The sequence below is a fragment of the Trichomonas vaginalis genome, chromosome V (genome assembly GCF_026262505.1).
Source record: "Trichomonas vaginalis G3 chromosome V, whole genome shotgun sequence".
In the NCBI taxonomy this organism is placed as follows: Eukaryota; Parabasalia; order Trichomonadida; family Trichomonadidae; genus Trichomonas; species Trichomonas vaginalis.
Genome location: NC_067207.1, coordinates 28,756,429 through 28,771,672, shown reverse-complemented (window position 1 = coordinate 28,771,672; position 15,244 = coordinate 28,756,429). Strand labels below are relative to the sequence as shown.

Here is a 15,244-nt window from a genome sequence, read left to right as displayed (position 1 = left end):
TATAATTTATCGACAATTTTGAATTAAATAGTAAAAATGAAACCATTTATACTATTTATATTAAAATTTGCACTCTAGATATTCAAAAAACATTTTTCATGGAAAAGGCTCCAAAAATTCTTAATCTCGATCAGAAAATCACATATCCAAGTCCAAACCAAGAAGGAACTACAGCTATTGCTTCGATGCTGAAAAAACTTATTCGAGAAAAACAAGTAGAAATCAGAATTAACTCGACCAACAAATCTATTATTGGGAAGAAAGCAAAAATTGTTGTGGTTGCATCATGCATTAATCCACCATCACTTGTAGATCATATTTTGTTCATGTGCTCAAAGAAAAATATTCCAATTATTTGCTGCTCATTAGATCCAAGAGGTTTAGGGAAAGAAGTTGGAATGAAGTCACTTACTGTTTCAGCAATTAAAGATTCAGCCGATAAAAGTATAATTAATCTATTAATGCCTTTTACTCAATTCATTCCAGAATCATCATTCCCTCAGACATTTACTTAATCAAATTATTTTGATTTTATATCATTTTCCAATAATACGCAAAAAATCTCCTGGAGTTAATTTTCTTGACACCGATATCATGGAAAATTCATTGAAATATGCTTATTTTGTCAATAGACAGTATTGGCACTCGAAATCACTATTCAGGATGTTTTTTTTTTAGAATTCTCAATCTTATTTTAGACTAAAATATAAAATAATAATTTTGAAAAGTTGAGTAAATGATTTTTTTTAATAAGAAGATGATTGAGTTGATTGGCCAAATAGTTTTTAAGTAATCTTTTACTTTATCTGTTGCAACCATCAATGCGGTTTTGCAGGATTATCCTTTGTTTATTTATTAGCTCCAACTGAGGAAAGATATTGAACAATCTCACGATAACCAAATTCTTGATGCCCAATTAAGTGCAGTTTTCCCAGAATCATCTTTTGCTTCTTTATTAGCTCCAAGTGAGATAAGACATCGAACAGAGTCAATTGAATTATAATATGATGCCAAAATGAGTGGAGTAAATCCATTCACAATCTTTTCTTCTATATCAGCTCCAACTGAGACAAGATATTTTACAACTTCAACACGTTTGAATAGTAATGCTTTAATGAATGGATCATATCCATCCAAATTCTTTGCTTTTATACTAGCTCCAACGGATATGAGATATTTAACAACGTCAAGATGACCTCTTGTGATGCACACATGAGTGGAGTCCAATTTTGATGATCTTTTGCTTCTTTATTAGCTCCAAAGGAGATAAGATATTTAACAACGTCTAGATGATCTGATGCAAACATGAGTGGAGTCATACCAAATTTAGTCCTTGTTTCTTTATCACAACCACATTCGATAAGTGATTTAACAAGCTTAAGATTTCCGTTTAGACATGCAATATGAAGAACATTCCGTTCATCACATGTATTTTTTTTTAGAAATCTTTTTCCAAAGTCCTTCTTCGCATGATTTTGAAATCATTTCATGATTTCCTTTCGAAGAAAGTTCATCAAGGAAATTGTAAACAGCTTCAAAATCATTAGATCTCTTAAGTTCTTCAATTTTAGTTAAAATATCTCGTGAATGATTGTGACTTTCATTAGTTACATTGATAGTCGTCTCTTTTGTTGCATTTTCATTTTCATTTTGAAATGCTTTGGGTTTATCTTGAATTATATCTATTTCGTTCGTAGAATCGTTTATTTATTCCTAGTTCTGCTTTAAAAAATCAATAATACCATCAAATATATTGAATTTCATGTATCTTTTCAGAGACTTAAGAATTGAAACAACTTCTTCGAGATTTTGGATGGTAATATTTGCTTTTCGCGTACAGGCATATATATCTTTGGATTTGATGGTTGATGAAGATTGTTTGAGAAGAGCAATATACTCATCAGCTGTTAAATGCGAGTATTTCATTATTGTTTTGATAGATTCGATGTGGAATGTATCAAACAAGTTTTCGTTTTTAATATAATCACTTATATGAGCTCCGATGTATTCGAAATACATGACCTACTTTGTTTTCTAAAATCTGAAAATTTACATTCGAAAATTTCATTCCAAAATTTAGTGCTTTATTTAAATAGTGACCTAATCATTTGAGGAATTGCTGGAAAACGGTTCACAAGTCATAAAAAATTTGCCACCATACTCCTTAAATAAACTCATGGACATTTTCAGCCCAATATTAAACACTTATAACATTTGATTATAAAACATAATAGAAAAGGAAGTTAAAGTTTCCAAATGTTATAAAACACTTGAACATCAGAAGAGATTTCTACAATTCAAAGTTAGAATTAATTGCCTGTAACTATTTTCAAAATAACTCATGAAGAACTTTGAGTTTCTATCAAAAGGACATCTTTTACTCCAAAATTTTGATAAAATTTTTTCTATCGATATTTTTTTACAACAATCAAACTAAAAACATTGAATTTATTCTTCAATGAGCCTTACATCACAAGCAGTAATAATGCATGAGATGCAAGACTGGAAGTCAAAGTTTTCATTTATTACAATACCTGAGGTTCAAAACGCACCATATTCGAATTTTCGTTCATTAATTTCCGAAAACTCAGACATTATTGATATATCCAATATAATTGAAGCCGTTTCAATGAAATTAAGCATTGATGTCCTTAAAGACATTTCATTCAGTTTTCCTTCTGAAAAGAATAGAATTGCACAAACAGCAGCAGCTACAAGAACAACTTTAAGATTTTCACCTAGTAACGAAGTTTTAGCTAGTAAACCGAATGCTGCATATATTGCTAATCCTTCAACAATTCAAAAAACATTACCACAAAAGTATAACAAATCTAAACTAAATAATAGAAAGATCATTATAAAGTAACTATTTGTGGTGATGATCAATCATTTATCTCTATGAATCAACAAAATTTTTGAAAAAATTATACCAAATATTTTGTTTGACATTATATAATGATCGATGGGTTGTATAAGGTTCATCTACTTAAATTCATCAACTGCTGCTGCGCCATTTAGTTGATTATAAGATATTTCATTCAAATAACTGAATTTACTCATCAGATTGCAGCCTTAGATTACAAAACATTTGATATGAAGTTCGATGCATTTGAACTTCCACAAATAAAATCCAGATAATCATTGTTACATTTAAAAACATGATTATATCATAGTTCATAGTTGCAAAGTCCTAGGAACATAGCCTATAATTCAAAACATTATTTATTTTTGAATTACTGCATTCTCTTTAAGAAAATAATTTCAATAAACTAACATTTATTAAATTCTATTAAATATTTTGATTCTATCACTGAGATCTACCGCCATATCTTGTAAATAAATAATAAGAAATCTAAAAAATAATTTATTTATTATAAATAACAAATTAATCACTAAAATCTTTATTGGTTGTCGAAGATATATCTTCCAGCTCTTGTCTGATACTTTATTACCTTGTTACACTTGACATTATTAATCGGATCAATTTCTTCAATCTTAAAACCAGAAATTGAAGTATCTTCAAGTTTGAAATCAACAAAAATAGGAATTTCACAAGAATTCTTGTTGATTCCTTCATCAATTGAACAGCTACCGCTTAAAGATAAAATTTCTTTTTGATCAGTAGCTTCAAGTGACCAAATCAACATATTTTGTCCTTTTAGATATTTCATGGATCCAGTACCAGCTGCACATGATGGTTGATGGAATCCTTTTGGTAAATTGAAAGAAATCTGAATGTTCTTAATACTACTGATATAATTTGGTGCAAGTCTAATCGAAATATCAAAAATAACGCTTACTTTTGAAAAAGAAAACTTTGGTATTACGAAAACTGGTAAATTCGTGATATTAGCCTTGCAAGTGTAAGACATTAGCGTAAACTGACCATCTGGAGGTATAAATTGCATTTTCCTTGATAAATGTAATGATGGATCAATACATCTGTGAAAAGAATAATCTTCCAACTTAGAAGGAAGTAAATAAACAAAATTAACGTTTGAAGGGTCATATAACCGAGAGAACATATTGACTTTTCCTGCTACAACTAGGTTTTCGGACTTTCCTTCTGAATTAATTCGAGAATGAATTTCTTCATCAACAGTAATTTCGATATATTGAGCAGATTTAACAGGCGATGATGTTCTCCAAGGAGATTGCATCTCAAAACCAATCGTATCTTTTGTTGTATCGTTGAATGAAGAACATAAAAGATTAAATTCATCGATAAATGGATATCCAGCATCAATGAACTGATCTAAAAGGACGTATGCAATCGGATAATCGACTTTCATTGTATCAACTGATAATTCTGACTTAAGAGATCTTTCTAACATTTTTTCAAACTCAATAACAAGCGATGATAGTGCAATAGTTGATGTACCTTCGTATGCTATGCCTATAAAATACATTTTTTTAATATAGTAAGATGCGAAAACTAATCCGAATTGTGAGATAATTGGTGAAATCTTTTGTTGTGCTCTGATTAATTTACATATCGGGTCAACATCCTGCCGAGAAAGAGTCTTTGTATAGTATCTCTCGACCAAAATTTCCCCAATTTCATCAGTGACTATTACTCCACTCAGCATAAGTAATATTTTTGACAATAATTTGACAAAATGTCAGAATTTTTTAAGACGTCAAAATTATATAATATATCTTCACATTCATACAAAATAAGATGCACATACATTTCTTTAGCATTTTCCTTTTATCATGGATAGTTCCAATTCATACATACGAATCTGAATTAATTTCCTAAAAATGAAAGCTTCCTGATCTTAACAATTATAGAAAATGATCAGGTGTGACAAGCAATATTAATACACATCGTAATTGCATTTCGATATAGATCTACATAAAATAAATTAAAAATGGTAGCATTTTATATTTAAAAACAAAAAGTGCATAAATCCATAAATATAAACAAACACATTAGAAACATCAAAAAGCAAAAAAATAAAAAACGTTTTTTATAAATTTCTTAATAATGAAACTTTTTACATAGGGACGGTCGGATAAGAGTACATGAATTTAATTCTTTAGTGCACGACTGTCCTGACAAACAACGCATGGCATGCAAAATGTTGTGCAAAGGCAATCCATGCAGTCATTGTCATTTTGACCAACTTTTCTCATAACATTCTTGCGTACCCAATAAGGATGAACAACCATAAGGAGATGACATAATGTGCATTCTTCACCACGAGATCTAGCCCAGTTGCAAGAATTCAAGCATGGGAAACAGAAAAGGCCAAGTAAACAAATCTGGCAATCTTGGAAGCATCCAAACATACCACCTGAATAGTTGTACATCGTTTGATAACTGACACTTTTTAAAGAAATCTGAAATTTCTCAGAATTTGGATATTTTATGTAAGCATATTCGTTTTTTTGCTTCTATCAATTTTCCTCTTTATTTTGATGGAATATTTCACTTCCGTTTTTCTGTAAATTATGTTGGCATGCTTAAATTACTAAACATCGATTATATTATGGTTGTAAGGGTCCTAAGTGTCACATAGATGGTTTGAAAGTTTCCAAATAACTTTAATTATGCTGAAACTTACTTATGTAGAATATTCTGTGTTAAATTGTATTGTCGCTAGACATATAAACGAGCTTGTATAAAACGAATGCGAATATTGATAAAGTATCCCACCAAAATGATACCCTTTCCCATGGTAAGGTAATTAGATCATAAGGACCAAATACAAAGCAACTTAGTCGTATTTCATTTACAGCAATATCAGAAGGTACATAAAGATATATCTTGTATGTGTATATATCCAGATTTTGTCAATTGAATTTAAGGAATTCAAAAGCCGTGTCTTTAATCCTTATGAAATGTTAGAAGTTGATAAACACAGGCTTATTGAAGGAATTATTTTATATATGCTATAAAAATTCTAAACAAGGCAATTCATTTTTGAAAACTTTATTTCAAATAAAAATAAAATAATGGATGTCTAGAAACTTAGCATGTATTGAAGGATATTTAAGAATTTTAACTTACAATTTACATGCTAAATTACATACGTTATTGCTGTGTATTAAAATTCTGTTCTCCTATTTTTATGGGGAAATAGTAGCAATGATCATTTCTACCATTTTCGCAAACCCTAGTTTTGTATTTAATGACTTGATTCAATTTTAAGTAATTTTTTTGTTAGTAACTGACAAACATACGTAGAATAGTGTGATCGTCGAAACTTTGTCAGTACCTACTCTGACTATGACTGTGCTCATAACACTTATGCTTGTCCAAAAATATTGCCGCGATATGGAGAAAAAGTGATTTTATTAAAAAATTTACAACTATTCAAACCTACCCCCTTAATCAACAAAGTTTGTCAAGCAAAATTCTGCGTCCAAAACATTGTATATCATTTTGTAAACATTTTCTGTTACTTTGATTTTTCCTTACCAAGATTTTATCAAAAGCTTGTGTCAAAAATTTTTTTGAAATAAACCGGCAAAGGTTTCAAACAATATAATAAAACCATTATTAAATTTTTAAATATGTACTAAAAATAAAAGTTTCTTTTTATTATCTCAAAACAATCACCTTGTGAATTTAATTAATAAAATCATCCTATTAACTTGACAAAGCATGATTATTATATTGCAATGATTAATTTATATTCTTATTGAATTTTTTCTGAATAAAAGCAATAACGTTTATGATTTATTATTACTATTGTTAATTTGACAATGAATGCAAAATTAAATCGATATTATTGAGAAACCGATGGTTATTGAAATTACTCTCAATTCCCGGTAAAACGTCAAATTCATTATCATGTCGACTCCTCCTTTCTCTAATTATTGGCCAAACCAAGAAGCTACAGCATCAACAACCGTTCCTGGTGATGGTCGATATATTAATACAGAACAAGGCAATTTCTATATTTATGGAGCAGAATTCAAAGACTTGAATGGAAATGGACAAGATGGTAGAGCCCTTTATATACACCATAATACCGGATATGTTGCACTCGTTCTCTGCTACTTTAACAACATTAATTCTAATAAAAAAGCCGGTGCAATCAGATTAGATGAAACAAATTGTGTCATTGACAGCACAGTCGCAAATAAATGCTACACTACAAATACTGATGAAGCAAATTTCCAAAACCAAGGCCAGTTCGTTTATGCAGATGGAAATGGAATTTCCAAATTCACAAAGACTTCAATTACCGAATGCGCTCCATCTGATGTTGCATTTAGTGGTAATTGCCAACGCCCGCTTGCTCTTACTGGTACAGTCTATTTTAATACAGTGAACATTTCCCAGTGCTATACCACGTGGTGTTCAGGATTTTATACGTCAGGAACAATAAGTGAAGCAAAGTATATCAATGTTGAGGGCACAAGCTCTAATATGGTTGCAATTGAACTTGCTTCAGCAGGCACTCCTGCTTTCGAATACACGTTTTTCAAAGATTACTCAGAATCATGTGCCACAACAAACAATGGCGACTGTGGTCTGGCTCTTTTATATTTCTATAGTACCCAGGCTACATTCAATTACATTTCTATCCAGTCACCTAAAGCTCCTGCAGAACAATATTTGATTTTCAAGGCAAAAGATGAAGCTGCTACATGCACTTTCAACAATTACGTCCTTTTCGAAGGCGCCAAGACTGATGGTATTACTCTTTCAGGAACCACAGATACATTTGCAAACACAGATCAATACATTACAGAGGAAAAGAGACAGGCGATTCTTAACCCAAGCAACCCAGACCCAGGCAATGAAACAGTTGATCCAGGCAATGAAACAGTAGATCCAGGCAATGAAACAGTAGATCCAGGCAATGAAACAGTAGATCCAGGCAATGAAACAGTAGATCCAGGCAATGAAACAGTAGATCCAGGCAATGAAACAGTAGATCCAGGCAATGAAACAGTAGATCCAGGCAATGAAACAGTAGATCCAGGCAATGAAACAGTAGATCCAGGCAATGAAACAGTTGACCCAGGCAATGAAACAGTTGATCCAGGCAATGAAACAGTAAACCCAGGCAATGAAACAGTAAACCCAGATCCAGAGAATCCACAACCAGAACAGCCTGAGACACCAGTACAAACACCAGCACCAACAAATTCCAGCTCTCCAGAAGAGAAACCTGTTCCAAACAAAGCAGACAACCAAGAGAATAAGATCGCAAGAATGGAAAAGAAGAATTTCTATATCATGATAGGTGTTATTATCGCTGCTGTGCTGATAATTATCATTATAGTTATAGTTGTTGTTGTAAGACTGAAGAAACAACCACATGACGTTACAAGTAGTAGCAGTGAATCCGAAGTTCATGCAGCCGACATAGCTACAATTTCTGCACCAGATACAAACTTCCCAACAGAAACTGCACAAACCAATGTCACATAGACTACAAATAACCAATATGAAACAGACCCATTCAAGCCAGAATTTGAAAAGTCTGAGTCCACAAGCGACATAATAGAGAGCAATGTTCTCTAAATTTCATATTGCTTTTAAAGTCAAAAGCAATCTTTTCCTTACGTGAATTTTTTTAAAAATTCATTTTATTAATTTTATTAATGTTTTTGCGATAATAACAGTCATAATGTTGTAAACAGAAATTGATTAAAAGTGACACCTCAGAAAAGCTAAAATATTGAATTTTTGGAACTTTTGATAGAGCACGTTTTTAAATATTAATTAAAGTAAATGTATATTTTGTAAAGATTCTTTTTAATAAAAAAATAAAATTTTGAAGAAGAACACAAAATCTTCTGAAAAATAATATCACATAAACTCATATTATTTTCTAATATCTAACTATTTTATATAAAAATCAAATTCAATGATCTTAAAAGCGAAGGATAAACCTCAAAATTTACGAATATAATGAGTGGGAATATAATGCTTATCTATCATAAAACCATATGAAATATCAATTTTTGCTTTACGCCTAATTTTTGACGACAATTAGCAAAAAATGTTAAATGTTAACACTCAGTCCATTTGAATATGAAAAATAAAATTGACTTTGATTAAATGTTTTTATTTATCATGCAATTCTTCTTGCGACCAAAGATTTGAATAAAAGTTCAAAAAATAAGATAGCTTAAAAAATAATATACGGTAGTGTTTACTAATAGATGAATAGTATATAAATTCTATTAAAATGGATTTGATCCAAAAAAATATAAAATCAAAAATAATTGTTATAATTTAAGGGTGCACCCGTATGTACGTTTATTTGAGAGGAGGAGGATTACCCTCTCAATTTTGAGGGATTCGTTAGTTTATTTTCTCGATGAATATGCAATAAAATTTGATTTTTACCTTATCAATATACTTCATATAATATACACATGTTCATGTAAAAACTTTTTCCCAAAATCCTCAGGAATTAAGGAATTTTTGAATTTTAAGAATTTTTTTCGAATTTTTTCGAAAAAAAAATATTTTCAGAACAGCCTTAACGGCTAAGATTTAGGAACAATGTTAAGTATCAAAAAGAAAGGAGGTCTGATATAGACAACATATATCGTTGAAGGTTGAAAAAATCTCTAATATTTGAGCCCAAAATTTCAAATTTTAATTTTTTGAAAAAAGAGGCCACCCGTATGTACGTTTATTTGAGAGGAGGAGGAGGATTATATTTTTGAAAGGGTGAAACATTATGAATATGTTAATTATATAATAATATGTATTATTATAAAAAAGAAAAAATAAAGCACGTTAAAATTTTTCTTTCTTGATTTTTTACAAAATCTACTTAGAATTATGCAAAATATGACTAAATAATTATAAATTTCAAGTTAAATTTTAATTTTGATAAATAATTTAAATTTCAAAATATCAAGTTCAGTTCGACTATGTATGTAGTAATTCCTCAATAAAGTGCCAAAACCCTATTAAAATATATGAACATTTTCAACATTTTAATGTTTTTATTTAAAAATTTGATGGAATATGAGCTTCAAACAATTATTATGTAAATAAAAATAATTAAATATATGCATTTATTCGTATTACAACCGTAGTAAGTCGATTCTTCCTTTCTTCTACTGAGTTTTGAATTTGATTTCGAATTGTATAGAGATTCAAAGGGAAAATACTAGCGGATAAAAACTACCTCCATGAAAGGGTCATAATGGAGTCAAGTTGTATTTTTTGATATTTTTTGCTTTTCGAGCCTAAATAGGTAGCCAAGATAATGCCTAAAAATAAGGTTCTAAATTCTGAAGTTTACATGATCCTCTCGTGTGCACCCTTAAATGAAGAAGTAATTTAAAACGATTTTATTTATGATCAAATTTATATATTTTTTTGGATCAAATCCATTTTAATAGAATTTATATACTATTCATCTATTAGTAAACACTACCGTATATTATTTTTTAAGCTATCTTATTTTTTGAACTTTTATTCAAATCTTTGGTCGCAAGAAGAATTGCATGATAAATAAAAACATTTAATCAAAGTCAATTTTATTTTTCATATTCAAATGGACTGAGTGTTAACATTTAACATTTTTTGCTAATTGTCGTCAAAAATTAGGCGTAAAGCAAAAATTGATATTTCATATGGTTTTATGATAGATAAGCATTATATTCCCACTCATTATATTCGTAAATTTTGAGGTTTATCCTTCGCTTTTAAGATCATTGAATTTGATTTTTATATAAAATAGTTATATATTAGAAAATAATATGAGTTTATGTGATATTATTTTTCAGAAGATTTCATTCTATATGCCTATGAAAAGTACTCTCAAAACTAACTTTTTCCTAATTATAATTAAATCTAGAATATTGTATTATGCTTAGTATTATTTCATTTTTCTCATTCAATTTAGAATTTACAGATGTCAAAAAATTGAGAGCTGTCACTTTTGATGAATTTCTGTTTATTACATGGTATTAAACAGTTTTATGCTTCATATAAACTCCTTATTATCTAAATGGCCATAACTTGTGCTAACAATGATCAAGATTCAGCTGTTTATGATAAATTTAGACATTTTCGAGTTAAAATTTCGTTATCATAGCTTAATTATTTCTTTTTAATAAGATAAAGGCAGGTATGAATGCAAAATATACTAGGCAGAATCATATGATTAGATCATTCAATAATACCACATTGTTCTAGATATCGTTTTAAGATTTGGCCTTGAAAATACATATAAGATAGAGAATATAACTACATATCAATATGAGTATCTTATCCAACGCATTAGAGTTGATACTATGAGGGATAATTTTCCAACATTTTATGAAAATGTTCAAATGTGGCTAAATCATAAATTTTTATAATGTACTGATGTATTATAATACATGTTTAACAGTATTTTTGAAAAAGATAAATTTTCTTCAAAAACCGCCACAGCTCGTTTATTTCCTATGGCACCAAAATATACAGAGGAGACTGAAGCTAAGCTTAATAAGTCCCTCGACGAGGTTGGCAGAAAGGACCGCAAGGAAAAGAAAGATAAACAACAGAAGAAGGATAAAAAGGATAGAAAAGAACAACCAAAGAAGGACAAATTAAAGGAAAAGAAAATTTCAAAGAAGGTTGTTATCTCTGGTTCAACAATGAGAAAGCTTTTCTCTGCTGCAGGAAAAACAAATGATATTGACGAATTTCCAAGTATCAACGTTACTTTGTCCATTAAGAAGAAATAAATATTCATTTACATATTATATTACGATTTTTAGACCTTATAAATAAAACTCACTATTACATTTAATCAAAACAAAAAATTTCGATTAAGTGAAGTGATCAATTTTTCTTACCTTTTATATACTAAGTCTATCTCTACCAGTTACGCACTATTGCAAAGATCTTGGCTGGGTAAATTCAATATGAATTTATTTCAGCATTAAATAATTGAAAAACCATAAGCATATCTAGATCTTGATACTTATATTTTTCGAAAAAACATAATATACAATATTTACAAGTCATAATCAAAATGGCTTGAATTTATTGCATTTTTTTTTCTTTTTTTTATGCCAACACATTATGCTCTGAATTTATCACTTGTTGGAAGGAAATTTAATGGCTAACAGTTTGACTTCCTTTCATGTGAATTTTCAGCGCTATACATTACTCGTAAAAAAATTCAGTGTTTTTTGACTTTTATTTTTGTTTTTAATTTCTACTTGGTAAATACAACAATTTTAAGATCTGAAACAGTTGAAAGATAGATAATGATGTATATATATGCTAAGGCCATGTTTCTTCAAAAAATATTCATCACATCATAGTGAAAAAGTGCATTTAAGAGATGAAATTCTGAAGTTTACAAAATCTTGTAAAACGACTGTTTCTCACTCAATATGTGATATTGTCGAATTTTTCTATAACATAAATTTATAATATTCCTTTTGATATAGTTTTAGAATCTTCACTAAAACAAATGGAGAAGTCATTAAATGTTGCATATCTACTACGTGCTTTTTCAAAATTACTTTTTGCATTTTTCGTTAAGCTGCAGAAGTTATAAAACTTTATCGTATGCTTCATTAATCAAATGATTAGGTAACGATTAATTGCTTGAACAGTGTTAAATAATGTAACTTCTTTTTTCTAAATTCATGTTCCACCGTCATTATGTACTTCAAATCACTGATGCCATCAAACTATGCTCTGGGCAAGTTTATCGTCAATGTTTACATTTTTGTTTTCATTCATGATAGTCTTTATTTCTTCGTTCTTCTGTTCAACTCTTACCTTAATATTCAAATCATTTAATATATCGTTTACGTTCTAGTTAATGTTGAATCATAACTTCACGAATGAATGAGTATGTATTGATTGGTTTTTGCATTCTTTCGAACTCTTGAATCAGCCATAATACTACAAGAAACGCTTTGAATCATCAATAGAAGTCATGATATCAACATCAATAATCATTTGCAGAATAGCATTTAATCATTCTGTTCGAAACTGCATAGAAGAAATTATGTTGCAATTTAAATGTGAAAGACCTCCTGAAAGCGGTTTTAACGATAACATCTTTATCGAAAGTTTTTGATAAAATATCTTTTCTCAACTGTTTCTTTAAGTTCATCATTGTACGATTTATTGATATCAACATCTATAATGTTAATTTGATATTTTATTTGCTAATAAAGCTGTACAGTTTTCCTTCCTCTTCCTCCATCATGTTTGAGGTAGTTATGTAAATCAATCTTGTTTTTCACCAATTCTTTCGTTGAGGGTTTTAGTTTCTGCCACAATAATTCCTCAGCTAATGAATCAATAACTTTTTCATTCAGAAAACGATAAAGTTACTGTTGTGTTTGTTGCTGTCATTTATATAGGAATAAAAAAAATAAAATAGTTTTTAAAACTAACTTTATTTTTGGACTGCATCATATTTCCAGGACTGTTGTCGAAATGTCATGTTGTCTTCATTTTTTCAGAGAAGTTAATTAACTGGTGACACATGGTGACATAGTGACACCCTCAGTGTCTTCAAAATAATTAATTATTGAATAACCTGAACCATTAACGTAAACATTAACGTAAACATATTATTTCCAGGACTGTTTGTCGAAATGTCATGTTGTCTCATTTTTTCAAGAAGTTAATTAACCTGGTGACACATGGTGACATAGTGACACCTCAGTTTCTTCAAAAATAATTAATTATTGAATACCTGAAACATTAACGTAACATTTAACGTAAAATTGTATTTCTGCAGTTCATCATTATTCATTACTAATTAATTACAGACATAAATATATTTAGTTCATTCGGTAAGCCTTGACCCAAGGTCTGGGTCAATTCGCGTTCAATGAATCGGTACCATGGAATATAGTCACAAATGGTGGCATATAATCTTTACCAAGCCTGTTGGATTTGTTGTGAAAGTATATGGACATGATTTCCCCCGGTTCAGTTTGTCGAAAAGTCTTTTTTGCTGCATTGTTATAAGATGGAGATAAAACGTCATTGCAGCTTCATACTCTGAGTTGTATAATGGGTGGTCTCTTAATGAGATGGCTATGGTCGCCAGAAAGTTTGTAGTTCCTGTATGAGTGTGTGGGGGTAAGTTTGCTTCTTTAATTTTCTTCGAACTCCTGTTTGCTTTGAATATCTAGCACAGTATAAGAATTTATCTACAAATCTGCTTCCACGTACCAAACTAAAATGTTGCGGGATTTGTTGAGTTCATTGCGTATATAATAGAACCAACAGGATATAATGTTTGAGTATTTCATTTTTCATGCTTGTAATCACATCATTTACTTCCGACTTCTTTGCATAATTTTCATCAACATATGTTTTATTGCTTTAAGTCTAAAACATCCTGAAACCCATTCTGTATCAGCTTTAACTTTAAAAGTCTCCAATGTCCATTCATGATACCATTCAACTCTTTCTTTAATTTCATTATCTTTTTCATCAACATAAACCAAATTTGCTTTCTTATTTAATTCACTATCCACATATTCCTTATCCACCTTCTTCATTATGTCGTTTAGGAAACCTTCTATGAATTCCTCATTTAAATTAAATCTTCCAATCTTCAAAACTTTAGGAAATGCATTTAATGCATAATATCTCTGTTCTTCTGGTGGAATTGATGTTATATCATCCGTTATACCTTTAATTTTAGAATTCATAAATAAATTTCTTTTATATTTGATATCACTGCACACTTTGCAAACGAATTCGAAATGTCATTTTTCAATACTATCTCCAAATCTCCATATTTCAACCTTGCGTTTGTTCTGCCGTCTTTGAATTATATGCATATTATGGCGTATGTAATGGTCTGAAGGACCGGGCGTTTTGCGCCTTAAGTTGCTGTTGTTTAATCATTTATTACGATTTAAAAATAAATATTTAATCCGTTATTCATCAGCTTATTTTCTATTTGAAATTGCCATAATATTTCATTCATAAATTCTAAATCACAATCAAATAGGTCAGTTATTCTAAATTTAATATTTGATAAATCTTTTGAATGAAGAATAAATGAATTCCCGGATAATTGAAACGGATATGATAAAGAAAATGTGTTTAAGTTGTGGATAAAATGTTTTGTATGATGGGTAAGAGTTAGGGTCTAATGTTTGATGTGAAAATCTCATTGGGGTATTAACTTTATCACATTGATAAAATGAAATTGGAACCAGTGTCAGAATACAAAACATCCCCAACATCTTTTTCAAAATTTAATATCCCAACAATGAACGAAGATGAGGAGTACAAAATTTAATTTTCAGCGGAAATTTAATAAGGTATTTA

The 15,244-nt window shown here is 29.7% G+C and overlaps 7 protein-coding genes across 7 annotated transcripts, besides 5 other annotated features; 4 read left to right on the top strand and 3 right to left on the bottom strand.

Annotated features, from left to right (window-relative positions):
• Positions 1-98: 98 nt before the first annotated feature.
• TVAGG3_0421150 (50S ribosomal protein L30e-like family) lies at positions 99-515 on the top strand (the record flags this gene model as incomplete). The annotated part of the gene is made up of 1 exon (XM_001322988.1): positions 99-515. One exon carries the CDS (start codon positions 99-101, stop codon positions 513-515), a length of 417 nt encoding a protein of 138 aa, XP_001323023.1.
• Positions 516-646: 131 nt separating this feature from the next.
• Positions 647-2,033, bottom strand: TVAGG3_0421140 (ankyrin repeat protein family; the record flags this gene model as incomplete). Its single annotated transcript, XM_051233438.1, has 1 exon — positions 1,149-1,319. One exon carries the CDS (start codon positions 1,317-1,319, stop codon positions 1,149-1,151), a length of 171 nt encoding a protein of 56 aa, XP_051103168.1.
• Positions 2,034-2,427: 394 nt separating this feature from the next.
• On the top strand, positions 2,428-3,321 carry TVAGG3_0421130 (uncharacterized protein; the record flags this gene model as incomplete). Its single annotated transcript, XM_051233437.1, has 1 exon — positions 2,459-2,866. One exon carries the CDS (start codon positions 2,459-2,461, stop codon positions 2,864-2,866), a length of 408 nt encoding a protein of 135 aa, XP_051103167.1.
• Positions 3,322-3,356: 35 nt separating this feature from the next.
• Positions 3,357-4,592, bottom strand: TVAGG3_0421120 (anterograde synaptic vesicle transport; the record flags this gene model as incomplete). The annotated part of the gene is made up of 1 exon (XM_001322991.1): positions 3,402-4,589. The coding sequence occupies one exon, from the start codon at positions 4,587-4,589 to the stop codon at positions 3,402-3,404; it is 1,188 nt and encodes a 395-aa protein (XP_001323026.1).
• A 376-nt stretch (positions 4,593-4,968) lies between these two features.
• On the bottom strand, positions 4,969-5,318 carry TVAGG3_0421110 (uncharacterized protein; the record flags this gene model as incomplete). The annotated part of the gene is made up of 1 exon (XM_001322992.2): positions 5,035-5,316. One exon carries the CDS (start codon positions 5,314-5,316, stop codon positions 5,035-5,037), a length of 282 nt encoding a protein of 93 aa, XP_001323027.1.
• Positions 5,319-6,802: 1,484 nt separating this feature from the next.
• Positions 6,803-8,556, top strand: TVAGG3_0421100 (lysosome-associated membrane glycoprotein family; the record flags this gene model as incomplete). The annotated part of the gene is made up of 1 exon (XM_001322993.2): positions 6,803-8,395. One exon carries the CDS (start codon positions 6,803-6,805, stop codon positions 8,393-8,395), a length of 1,593 nt encoding a protein of 530 aa, XP_001323028.1.
• Positions 8,557-8,595: 39 nt separating this feature from the next.
• Positions 8,596-8,633: a mobile genetic element.
• A 576-nt stretch (positions 8,634-9,209) lies between these two features.
• Positions 9,210-10,253: a mobile genetic element.
• A 605-nt stretch (positions 10,254-10,858) lies between these two features.
• Positions 10,859-10,895: a mobile genetic element.
• Positions 10,896-11,316: 421 nt separating this feature from the next.
• TVAGG3_0421060 (uncharacterized protein) lies at positions 11,317-11,713 on the top strand (the record flags this gene model as incomplete). The annotated part of the gene is made up of 1 exon (XM_001322994.1): positions 11,317-11,664. One exon carries the CDS (start codon positions 11,317-11,319, stop codon positions 11,662-11,664), a length of 348 nt encoding a protein of 115 aa, XP_001323029.1.
• A 549-nt stretch (positions 11,714-12,262) lies between these two features.
• Positions 12,263-12,289: a mobile genetic element.
• Positions 12,290-12,357: 68 nt separating this feature from the next.
• Positions 12,358-14,460: a mobile genetic element.
• Positions 14,461-15,244: the final 784 nt, after the last annotated feature.